At 57.9% G+C, this 11288-nt stretch overlaps 1 protein-coding gene across 1 annotated transcript; it reads left to right on the top strand.

Moving 5' to 3' along the window:
* Nucleotides 1–1429: 1429 nt before the first annotated feature.
* LFNG (LFNG O-fucosylpeptide 3-beta-N-acetylglucosaminyltransferase) lies at nucleotides 1430–8198 on the top strand. The gene is made up of 7 exons (XM_006859786.1): nucleotides 1430–1843; nucleotides 5668–5716; nucleotides 6016–6115; nucleotides 6887–7040; nucleotides 7158–7243; nucleotides 7507–7672; nucleotides 8100–8198. Exons 1-7 carry the CDS (start codon nucleotides 1430–1432, stop codon nucleotides 8196–8198), a joined length of 1068 nt encoding a protein of 355 aa, XP_006859848.1.
* The last annotated feature ends 3090 nt before the right edge of the window (nucleotides 8199–11288 follow it).

Genomic DNA, 11288 nt, shown 5'->3' with positions numbered 1-11288 from the left:
ACCAGCACCATCTGCTCCAGTATGCCTAGTTGAGGTGGTGTCTGCTAGTTACCTGGGGGGGTGGGAGTGAGGACAGGAAGAGGCTTGGGAACCCCTCACTCCTCCCCTTTCCCACCCCATAACACCCCTGAAGCTGCGGCCAGGGGTGGGACATCAGGGCCACAAAGAGCAAATGGATCACAGCCTCCTTGGCAGACAAAGAACTACTTGGAGAATCCATGCACCTGGGGAACACCATTCAATCAATAGATCTCTACTGGGTACCTACTATGCGCCTGGCTCTGGTTCAACTTGTGATTAAAGCAGATGGCTAACCAGAAAGACAGCGGACTGGCAAATACCGTGGACAGAGTGAGCTTGATGGTCCACAGGGACGTCTCCCTAGGAAGGGACGGGAGTCAGGGCACCTCCTTAGGAGAGGATGTGTCAGGAAGGGGGTTGGAACCCCGGTCCTCCAGAGTGTTGGAGGAGTAGGAGGTGTAAGGACCGCTTCCGTGCACCTCGCTCCTACCCCCACCCCATCTGTAGGCGCGCATTCCTGCCGCCTCCGCTCGTGCGAAGGGCGGGCCAGGCCCGTGGGAAGGGCCCAGAGATGGGGCCGCCGTGTGCCGGGGAGGCGGGGCAGGCGCACAGCTGGGCCACATCTGGCCCGATCGAGGAGGGACCAAACGGGACAGAAGGCAGCCTTTTATCTCCCGGCGGGGAGGGGCGGTTTCTCTGCACCACGGGACACTTGACTGATTCCCACGATCCCCCGCTTACCCCCAGCCCGGAGTTATGGCTGGGGCATCAGCCCAGGGCCGAGGTGGAGGTGGCTACAGGTGCATTTCCGCTGGAACCTCAATTTTCCCACCTGGGTGAGGCTCAGGTGGCGAAATGCCATCCCGACGGCCGCCTGTTACCGCGCGCTCAGTACACGTGCCATCCCTGGAAGCCTGCCGCACCGCCAGAGATTACACCAACGAGGGTTGCACCAGCGAGGGTACCAGGCCTTCCGCTCCTGGGCTTCTGGCCCCACGATCCAGTCCCCACACCTCGGCCACCGCCCCCAAGCGCACCCTCCGCGTGCCGGTCGCCTGGATGCAGCGGTTGCGGGCTCCCGGCACAGTGTTGCCGGCCCAAGCTGTAGCCCCAAGGCCGGCGGGCGAGGCGGGGCGCACGTGCGCAGGGAATGGGCGCGGCACCGCCAGGCCTTTCCCAGCCCCCCGCCGTGGCCCCACGTGGGCGCTGCCGTGTTCCTGGGGGCGGCCTGCTCGGACTCCGCCCACGACGCGGGGACCAGTGAGCGCGCGACGGGGCGGGTATGGGGCGGGGTCGGGTCCTGGTGATATATGAGTGAACTGCGCCGGCTGAGTCCGGCTGGACGGCGCGCCGGACGGAGCGCGCGGCCAGCGGATTGGGGCGCAGGAGGCGAGGGCACAGCCCCACTATGCTCAACCGCTGCGGCCGTCGCCTGCTGCTGGCGCTGGCGGGTGCACTACTCGCGTGTCTGCTGGTGCTCACCGCTGATCCGCCGCCGCCCCCGCCGCCCTCCGAGCGCGGCCGCCGCGCGCTGCGCAGCCTGGCTGGCCCCGGGGGGGCGGCTCCCGTGGTCGGGCTAGATACGGCCCCAGCGCGGGAGGTGCGCAGCCTGTCCGAATATTTCGGCCGACTGGCGCGCGCGCGCACAGACACGGGCCCGTTGCCCGGAGGTGCCTCCCGCCCCGCCGACGCCGTCCCGCGGGCCCCAACGGAGTCGCTAGCTCCCCGAGACGTCTTCATCGCGGTCAAGACCACCAAAAAGTTCCACCGCGCGCGCCTAGATCTCCTGCTTGAGACGTGGATCTCGCGCCACAAGGAGATGGTGAGCGCCACGGGCGGGAGGCACGGGCTAGGGTGAGGGGACAATGTCTCCATCTGGCCTGGTGAGGTCATGCCCTCCCCGCAAACTCTAGCTCCCTGAATGAAGAGGGTTCCCCTACATCAGTTCCCGCCCGCCCCTCCTCAGTGCTTGTAGTGACCCTCTAACAGTGGAGCGCATGAATGGGGCACCATCGGCCCCAAACCTCTCCCATATAGATTCCCCCATGGGCCCCAGCGTTGGCACCTTTGGAGTTCTGGGTTATGGTCTTCTCAGACTCAAGCTATGCGTTAGACGTGAGATGTGGGCAAGGAACCTTGGGCACATACCCCCCCCCCCCCAGTCTTTGCTGGAGGGAGGGCAAGGCATAAATGAAGCTTACCTAGTGCTGGAGAGTCCTAGTGAGAGTTCTGAGATGCCACAAAGATCCGGAAAAAAAGGGGGTGCACTGGGGATTTAGGGTGTGTGGAAGGCCCTCTCCACCCTTAAGGAGTTAGGAGGCCTGGAATGCCCCACTGAGCAGAAGTTTGCACATGAATCACAAGGCCACGCCCCACTTTGAAAACCAGCCTCCAGGCTGCAGCGGGCCGTTGGCCGGGCTGGGCGGTACAGGTCGAGAATATGCCCTGGGAAAAGGAGGCAGTGGGTAGCACCCTGGGCCTACAGGCCCTGTGAGCTCATTGGCCATTTAGGGTGAATGTGTGTGTGTGTGTGTGTGGGGTGCTTAGAGGAGGTGGAGGGCTTTGGGGAGACTTCTACCTGTTCAGAACCCCCACAGCCTGATACCCCTGGGAGCAGTGTGGAGTTGGGGGTCACGATCCTGTCTGGTTGGTGGGGAGCTTGGGAACCCCACAGAAACCTCCTGGGAACACAGCGTCCCTTTCCTGGGGGCTCCGCAGGCGTAGGGGGGGGGGTGGTGGGCGCGGGTTTTGTTTGGCAGTTGGGCCGTTAGGATTCCCAGCGCCCGGGCTGCTCTCACGCCGGCCCCTTGGGTAAGGTAACAAAGCCCCTTTCTCCAGCCGGCCTCTTGTGTGCAGCGCCGTGCTCCATGGGAACCGCCGCTGGCGTGCTGGCCACTCAGGTTGCCTGGCGATGAGAGGCCTGCAGGGCCCCCCCACATCCTTGACTGACAGCCCGTGTGGGGCACCATTTCTGAGCCGGGCCCCCCAGGGTTCTGCCTTCCTACTGAGTGACCTTGGACGGTGTTCAGTCCCCTAGGCGTTGTCACCATATCTTCTCATCTTGGACTTTGGGGACTTTAACAAGTAGAAAGATGTGGTGGTGGGGTCTTAGGTACCAGTCCCAGCTGGGCTGGGTGATCTTAGGGTTCTGGGCCTCTCTAACCCCAAGTCTCTTTCTCTTTGAAATGAGGTGTTCAGTAGAATGTTGTCAAAGAGGACTTGCAAAACCTTGAGTTCACAGGTGCCCAGGGTCTGGGGTAGGGCCCCATCTGGGCCCTGAGGACTTAGTATTTATTTCTCTCCAGCTCCCCCCACTCAGGAGAGACTGAATCTGTCCTCAACCTCAGGTCACCAGTACACAACAAACAAGAACTCCTCTAGTGTTATAGTGTATGGGTGGTGGGGGGAAGGTCCTTGAATCTGTACTAGCAGAGCATTTTTCTTCCAGGAACCCCAGGGTGACTCAGATCCAGTCTGATGGGGGAGGTAGGGGGAAACCCAAAGAGATTGTGTGAGTCAAAGGTGGGCATCTAACCCATGGAGGGCTTCCTGGAGGAGGCACCATTTGAGCTGGACAGAGTATAAAATGCCCAGAAAGGGTATTGTGGGTCTGGGGACTGTCTAAGGGGCTTCCAGCACTGAGAGAGAAGAAGGGATTGGCCAGGGTCCACAGTGGCCCGCCTAAGGAGCTGGGCCTTTGGCCCACATGTTGCTCCCCACCCCCTCTCAGGGGCAGCCAGGCTGCAGCCGCCTCTGTTGCCACCTCATCCGCCACAATGGGGGGAGAGAGAGCTTGGCATCCTGTGTTTCTTTGAATTGCAACTCCAGGAACAATGCCGCTTCCTGTGGGTGTCCCCCCTCACTCTCCCCCCACCGCCGCCCGCCATGGCCAGCCTGCACCCTGCTGCCCCCTACTCTTCCTCCCCCAGCCCATCAGGAAAGAGGGGGGAGCTAAGGGTCTTTGTCCCTGAAAGGCAAGGTGCTGGTCTGGCCTGGGACTGGCGCCTGTATCTCTCTGGGCCTCGGTTTCCCTCCTTGGATTGCAACGGGACTGCCATGAAGATACCAAGAGGAAACAGGGAGCTATGCTGTAGGCATTCAGGGTCTGCACCCATTTTACAGAGGGAAAAACTGAAGTTCTGGGGGCGGCTGGGGAGACTCTCCTGGTCACTAGATCATAGGGAGACAGGAGACCCAGCACCACTCCCCTGCACCCCTCAGCTCCGCCTTCCTGGGTGCCTGTCTCCTGGCAGCTTCCTGATCCCTGTGAGGAACAAAGGTGACTTTAATCTCTGTAGCCTTGGGCTGGGTTTTTAGGGCACAACCAAAGCGCGGGAGAGCGGGGCCTTGGCTTGATCTCATTAAGAAAGCATTTTCCTTTTCATCCCTCGGCGGCCCGCGGTGCGTCTGCTCAGGCCGGCCTTGCGCCTCCCACGGCATTCCTGGGTTGATGTCGGGGCGCGGGCGGGGGTCTGCCGGCGAGTCTGTGCGTGCGGCCGCCTTGGGGTGTCTGCTGGGCTAGTGGGGGTAGGCGTGTGTGGAGAGGAAAAGAGCCAGCCTGCCATCCCCTGGGCTCTGGGCCCGGGATCCTCAGCCTCGGACTCCCCAGGTCATGTGCCCCTTGTCTGGGATCAGATGGGCCCAGAACAGGACCTGCAAGGTGAGGGTCCATGCCCAGGGGGAAACTGAGGCCCAGTGGGCATGGAGGGCTACATATGGCTGCAATCCTTGCCCAGAACACCCCTTACCCAGCCTCCACGATCAGCCACGTCAGGGTGTGCCAGGCGGCACGCGCTGGGCGGGCTGGGCAGGGGAGGAACATTCCTGCTCGGGTGCTGACGGGTCCAGGCGGGCGCCGGCAGCTCCTGGCCCCGCCCCACTGGCCGGGTTTCTTCCGAGGAGGAATCCTGGCAGAGGTGGCCTGGCGCTAGTGCAGGTGGAGCCCGGATGTGGCCTTGGGCAGGGCTGGGTTCCTTGTTGCACAGGAGGGTGTGGGCTGGGGGCACAAGAGGCCCCCCTACTCTGCTGACCACTGGCATCCCCAAAGAACAGCAAAGGCCGCTTACACTGAGAGAGGGGAACTGCCGGCTGGCCACACCGTCCGATGGGGACAGGGCAGTGCTGGGGATCGGTTAACCAGGCCAGCTGTATGGTAATGCTCAATGCGGCCACTCCCGCTTAACTCGGCTGTATTAAGGCCGAGGGACAAAGCTGGCCCATGCCTGGTGATTCATCCTCCCCCCAGGCCTTTGTCTACCCCGAGCTTGGCAGCCGCCCAGCAAAGCCCTTTGTCCCCGAGTGATTGAGTCTTGGCTTCCCAAAGCGGGACCTCCTCTGCCTGTCCCCCACCCGCCCCCTCCCACAGCCTCCGGGACGGGCACTGTGTCAACAGGGTGTGTGCTCCACCAGGTGCGCAGGGCAGCAGGGAGCGTGGTGTTACCTGGTTGGGGGGTGAGCAGGGGCACCCCACCTGGCTCATGTGGATGCAGCTGCCTGGGATGGGCTGGAGGAGGCGGGGGAGGCCCCAACCTGCTGAGGATGAGTGGACACCAGTGGACATGAACCTCCACGCAGGCCAGGGAAAGGCCAGGGTGAGTGGACACCCATGCCCAGGGCTGCCACCCAAAGCCCCATGTCCCTTTCCAGACGTTCATCTTCACTGACGGGGAGGACGAGGTGCTGGTCAGACACACGGGTGAGTGTGGACGAGCCTGCCAGGTCACAGGGCTGGCAGGGTGGGAGAGCAGTTTACTCAAGGGGTTTGCTCAATGCCCCGCCCCACCACTCCCCCACAATTCACATGCAAATGAAGCCCTTTCAGTCCGGGGTCCCTTTGAGCCTCTGAGGCAGCAACAGGTGGCAAGTGCTGGGAAAAAGCTGCCTGAATGGACAGGGGCGGGAGGTCCTGTGGAGGGGGCCCTGCTGTGTGACCCTGCCAGCTCCACCTCCTCCTAAGCTCCCCTTGGATCCACTCATGCCTCCTCTGGTCCACAGGCAATGTGATCAACACCAACTGCTCCTCAGCCCACAGCCGCCAGGCGCTGTCCTGCAAGATGGCCGTGGAGTATGACCGCTTCATCGAGTCAGGGAGGAAGTGAGTACCAGGCCCAGGGGACCCCCCCCCCGCACATGCATGCACACATGTGGACATGTGTGCACACGCACAGCACAATGCACATAGATGCACACATGCATACACAACTCACATATGCATGCAAACACATGTATATACATGCACATGAGGGGCTCTAAAATGTTTGTGGAAAATGGAATTTCCCCACAAACTTTTTTAAGCCTCCTCCTAGGAGTCCTGGTGTGGCGCTGTGGGCTAATGCGTCAGACTGCAAGGTTGTTTGAACTGCAAAGATCGGTGGTTCAAGCTCACCAGCTGCTCCATGGAAACTCTATAAAGGGTCGCTATGGGTCAGAATTGACTTGAAGGCACTTAGCAACAAATAACATGCAAATGCAATTACATGTGTGTACACATGCTCACACAATGCTCCCCACATGCATACACAGCCACACAACACATTCATGTACACCCACACATGCATACACCTCGTACATGCATGCGTACAAGTCACACATGGTCACATGCACACATAGGCACATTTATAGACACAATGCTCTTACACACATGCTTGTGCACCTTATATAGGCACACTCACACATGTCCTCCCACACACTTGCTGTCACATAGTCTCTTGCTCTCACATTTACATGTTTATACACACTTCCACACATGTTGTCACATGCACAAATGCTTGTACACACTCACAGTGCACCTATACTCACACATGCTTATGCGCTGTCGAACACAGTAGTCTCACACACTGACACACGCTGTCACACATGCCCACAGGTGGTTCTGCCACGTGGATGATGACAACTATGTGAACGTGCAGGCCCTGCTGCGGTTACTAGCCAGCTACCCCCACACGCAGGACGTCTACCTGGGCAAGCCCAGCCTGGATCGGCCCATCCAGGCCACGGAGCGGGTGGGCGAGGGCGAGGTGGTGAGTACACATGCCCTTAGTCGGGGGAGTGCTGACAGGACCCCCAGTGAGGGAGGACTGGCTGGGTGGGACAGTGGCAACATCTCACAACACGTGCTGCCCTTCCCTCCCCCGCAGCGTCCCGTCCACTTCTGGTTTGCCACTGGGGGGGCCGGTTTCTGCATCAGCCGTGGACTGGCCCTGAAGATGAGCCCGTGGGCCAGGTGAGTGCCCCTGGGTCCCAGGATCCTCCAGCAGGCTGGCTTGGTTCCTCTCCCTGCAGCGGGTTCCCCCACCACATGTGCACCCATTCTGCCCCTTCCCTCCAGGCCCTTGAAGGCATCTCCCCCGGCCCTACCCTGTTGAGAACATCCCACACTCCATGGGCAGGGTTCCCCAACTCTCAGAGTCTCCAGGACTTTGAACTTCCGGTTTGGTCACCTGCCAGTGGCCTTGCCTCAACTTACCTGTCCCCCTTCCTTGGCAGTGGGGGCCACTTCCTGAGCACAGCTGAGCGTATCCGTCTGCCGGACGACTGCACAATTGGCTACATCGTGGAGGCCTTGCTGGGTGTGCCCCTCACCCGAAGTGGCCTCTTCCACTCCCACCTGGAGAACCTGCAGCAGGTGCCGGCCTCCGAGCTCCATGAGCAGGTGAGCCTGTCCCCAGGGTGGCCAGGACTCAGAGGGGTGTGGCCTGGGAGATCAGGAAGGAGCAGTTCAGAGAGAAGGATGAGATGGACAGGGATGGTGAGAGAGGGCCACTGAGTTGGCCGCTGTACCCGTTTGTGTTGGCTTGCCCCGTTTCTGTCCTGCATCTTTGCCATGGCAGACCTTGTAGGTGCAGGATGCCCTACGTGCATCTGGGAGTATTCTCTCTCCCAGTCTCAGTCCACACTTTGGACTCTTTTCACAGGTGCAGCTGAGCAGGTGGAAGTGGCCCATGGTGACTCAGACAGGGGAGGGCAGAGGAAGGGCAGGGCAGGGCTGTAGGTTTAAGCAGAACCCAGGTTATTGGTAGACTTAGTCCCTGCCAGCGATGTGACCAGGGTTCCCGTCCTCTCTGCCCCTCTCCCCTCAGGTGACATTGAGCTACGGCATGTTTGAAAACAAGCGGAATGCCATCCACTTGAAAGGGGCTTTCTCAGTGGATGCAGACCCATCTAGGTATGGAAACTGAGGCCCAGGGAGGGACGGGCTGGTGGAAAGGATGCTGAGGTATCGCTATAGAGCAACCCCTGGGAGCCCGACTCAGGGTGGGTGAGGATCTACCCACACCACACAGACCAGCCCCTCTTTGTTTTCATAGGTTCCGATCGATCCACTGTCACCTGTACCCAGACACACCCTGGTGCCCCCACCCTGCCACCTTCTAGCAGCCATAGCTGAGACCCTGTTCCCGGGCGCCCCTGGTATCCAAAGGGCTCGGGGACCCCTGTTTCAATGCCCTCCCTGGCCTCGGCATTCGAGGCTCCTTGGGCTGTGTTCTCTGTGTGTATGTTGTTGTGTGCCCGTCCATGGAACAGCCTGCTGGGCGGGTCTGCTCTGGGCAGGAACCATTGGATGCGCCCATGTCTGCCTTCTGCCTGTCGCACATCTGCCAGCTCCAGGAACCCCGCCAGAAGGCAGCTCTGTGAAGCAGTTGTTCTGCATCGTGGGGTCAGGGGCTACCCTACAGGTGCCTCTGGAGGTACCTGTGGTCTGGGGCCCTGGCCCCTGCTCAGACCAGGGAAGCTGGGAATGTGTAGTAATCACTCCCCAGCTCCAGGTCTGAGATGCCCCTAGCAGCCGCCTGGTTGGGGAGGGGATCTCCCCTTAGTCTCCCCCCTGCCCTGGGGGGAGCAGTTTAACTTCTCTCCCAAGTAGAGAGAATGTCGCCCACAGTGGGTGTAACTGTAAATATTGTGACAGTATTTTTTTACTGTGTCGTGTTTTGAAAAGGGGGTGGGTACAAGGTAGAGGGTGTTTTTGTTTTCTCTTGGGACAGGGGTGGGTGGGGGTAGTGTGTGCTATTTTATCTTTTCTGTGGATCAGAAAAAGCAGAAGCCAAATCTGCCCTTCGTTTGAATCAGGCCCTTCGTTTCAAACCTGAACTGACCATTTCTTAGCCTCTGTATTTATATGTTCCAGTATCTGGAATGTTCCTGTCCCTGCCCACCCCACCCCACATATACACACTGTCTCTGTCCATCCCCTCTCCCTCCATGGCACACCTGGCCTGATGGGGGGAGGACTTTGTTTTCTTCTTTTTACAAAGACATAGCTAGGAACTCAACTGCAAGGGAAAAGTTCTCAGGGAATTGTTGCTATGGTTACATCTTTTGCTTTGAATAAAAGTGTTCTTTGCTGCAAACTCCAGGCTCCTGGACTTGACTGGAGGTAGGGCCTGAGCCTTGGGTCTGAGGGCCTCTAGGTGGGGAGAAGGGGGGTCCCCCCGACAAGGGGCAGGGGAGGATGGAGCAAAATCTTTTCAAGCCAGCTCTGTCAAAAAAACACACTTGGGATCAAAATTAGAAGAAAAACAATGCCTTTGCATCACTCCCAACCCACAGCACCGCTGTGCACATCTGAGTAGACTATGTTCCATAGGGTTTTCAATGACTAGGGTTTCTTTTTGAAAGTAGCTCACCCGGCCTTTCTTCTGAGGTGCTTCTAGGTGGACTCCAGCTGCCACTTTAGCAGTAGAGAGTTTGCTCACCATTTGTATCACCCAGGGCCTCCTAGGATCAAAATTAAAACCAAACCTTCTACCATCAAGTCAATTATGACTCATAGCAAACCTGTATAGGCTTTCTGAGACTAAATCTAAGCAGAAGAAAGCAGGCTCATCTTTCTCTGGTGGGTTTGAACCTGTGGTGAGCAGCCCAAAGCTTAACCCACTAAGTCACCAGATGCTTACTGTTTTGCTTGGGAGGGTATGGTCAACCATGGACACTCCCTGGGCAGTGGCCATGAAGGTCAGTGGTGGTGGACACTTTGCTTCCCTTAGGGTTCTTTGAGGACTATTAGGATTCACAGTCCCTAGAGGTCCACACTGCCATTCTGACCTCAGGGGCCACCAGAGCCTTCCTGCTTGAAGGCACATGACTTCCAGGGGCCTGACCAAGGCAGGTGCCTGGCTCAATCCATTTGGAGCCCAGGAAGATGGGGAAACTGAGGCTCAGTGTGGGGATGCCTGAGGCAGTGAGGAGGTTCCAGTCTTCACTTGCTCTAGGCACAAAGACTCTGCCTTCTCTCTTCTGATTGCAGCCTAAGGGGGTAGTCCCAGGGGATCCGCTCAACCGCCCCTCCCCTGCCACCTCTCCTTCCCCTCAGGTCTCCAAATAGGGCAGCATTCAAGCCATTCTTAGGCATTAAAGAAGCACTCCCTGGTGCCTTTTCTTCTTCAAATAAAGCCCCAGAGAGCTGGCAGGGGTGGAAGCAGGGCTACTGTGGCTTCTTGCTGGGGAGTCCCCTCCCACACCCCCTTCCTGGAAGCGCAGGGCAGCCCTTACTTCCTCTTAAGCTGTTTGCTCAGTCAGAAGGCTCTTCCTCAAAGGGAACCCAGACATTTCTGGGGCCTATCGGTGCAACCCAACACCCCCAACACCACTTAAATCTCTTCTACAAGTTATTTGGGGACATCAGTGACATTTTTCAAGTCCTACCATTTTTCTTAAAACCCTTTCTCAAATCATTTCAAAATTACTAAGGAGACTGAGTGGGTCAATGGTTAAGCTCAAGGTCAGCAGTTCAAACCCACCAGCTACTTCTTGGGAGAAAGATGAAGCCATCTACTTCTATAAAGATTTATATTAAGAGAGCAGGGGGAGGAAAAGAAAGAAAGAAAAAAAGATTTATGGCCTTGGAAACCCTATGGGGTGGTTCTATGCTGTCTTACAGGGTTGCTATGAGTAGGAATCGACTTAATGGCAATCGATTTGGTTTGCTTTGGGTTTTACCATTACAACACAAACTCAGCACCTCCTAAGTTTCTCATCTCTTCTTTTGAGTTGCTGTTGACAATTTGGTCACATATTGTTGAATCTTTAAATTCTTTAAAAGAACACAATGCTCAAGGCAGATATTTTTTACTCATGAAACTATCGCATGATTTCAAGACGACTTCTGGAACAGTTTTGATTTAAGGTTTAAAGATCTCAGGGCAACAGTTTCTGGGGTTCATCTAGCCTCCATGGTGCTCCAGAAAGTCTGGATTCTGTGAGAATTTGGATTTCTGTTCCACATTTCTCCCCCTTTTGATCAAGATTCATATATAGAATCTTTGATC

The sequence above is a fragment of the Chrysochloris asiatica genome, unplaced genomic scaffold (genome assembly GCF_000296735.1).
Source record: "Chrysochloris asiatica unplaced genomic scaffold, ChrAsi1.0 scaffold00034, whole genome shotgun sequence".
Lineage (NCBI taxonomy): Eukaryota > Metazoa > Chordata > Mammalia > Afrosoricida > Chrysochloridae > Chrysochloris > Chrysochloris asiatica.
This window is presented reverse-complemented; position numbering and strand designations above follow the sequence as displayed.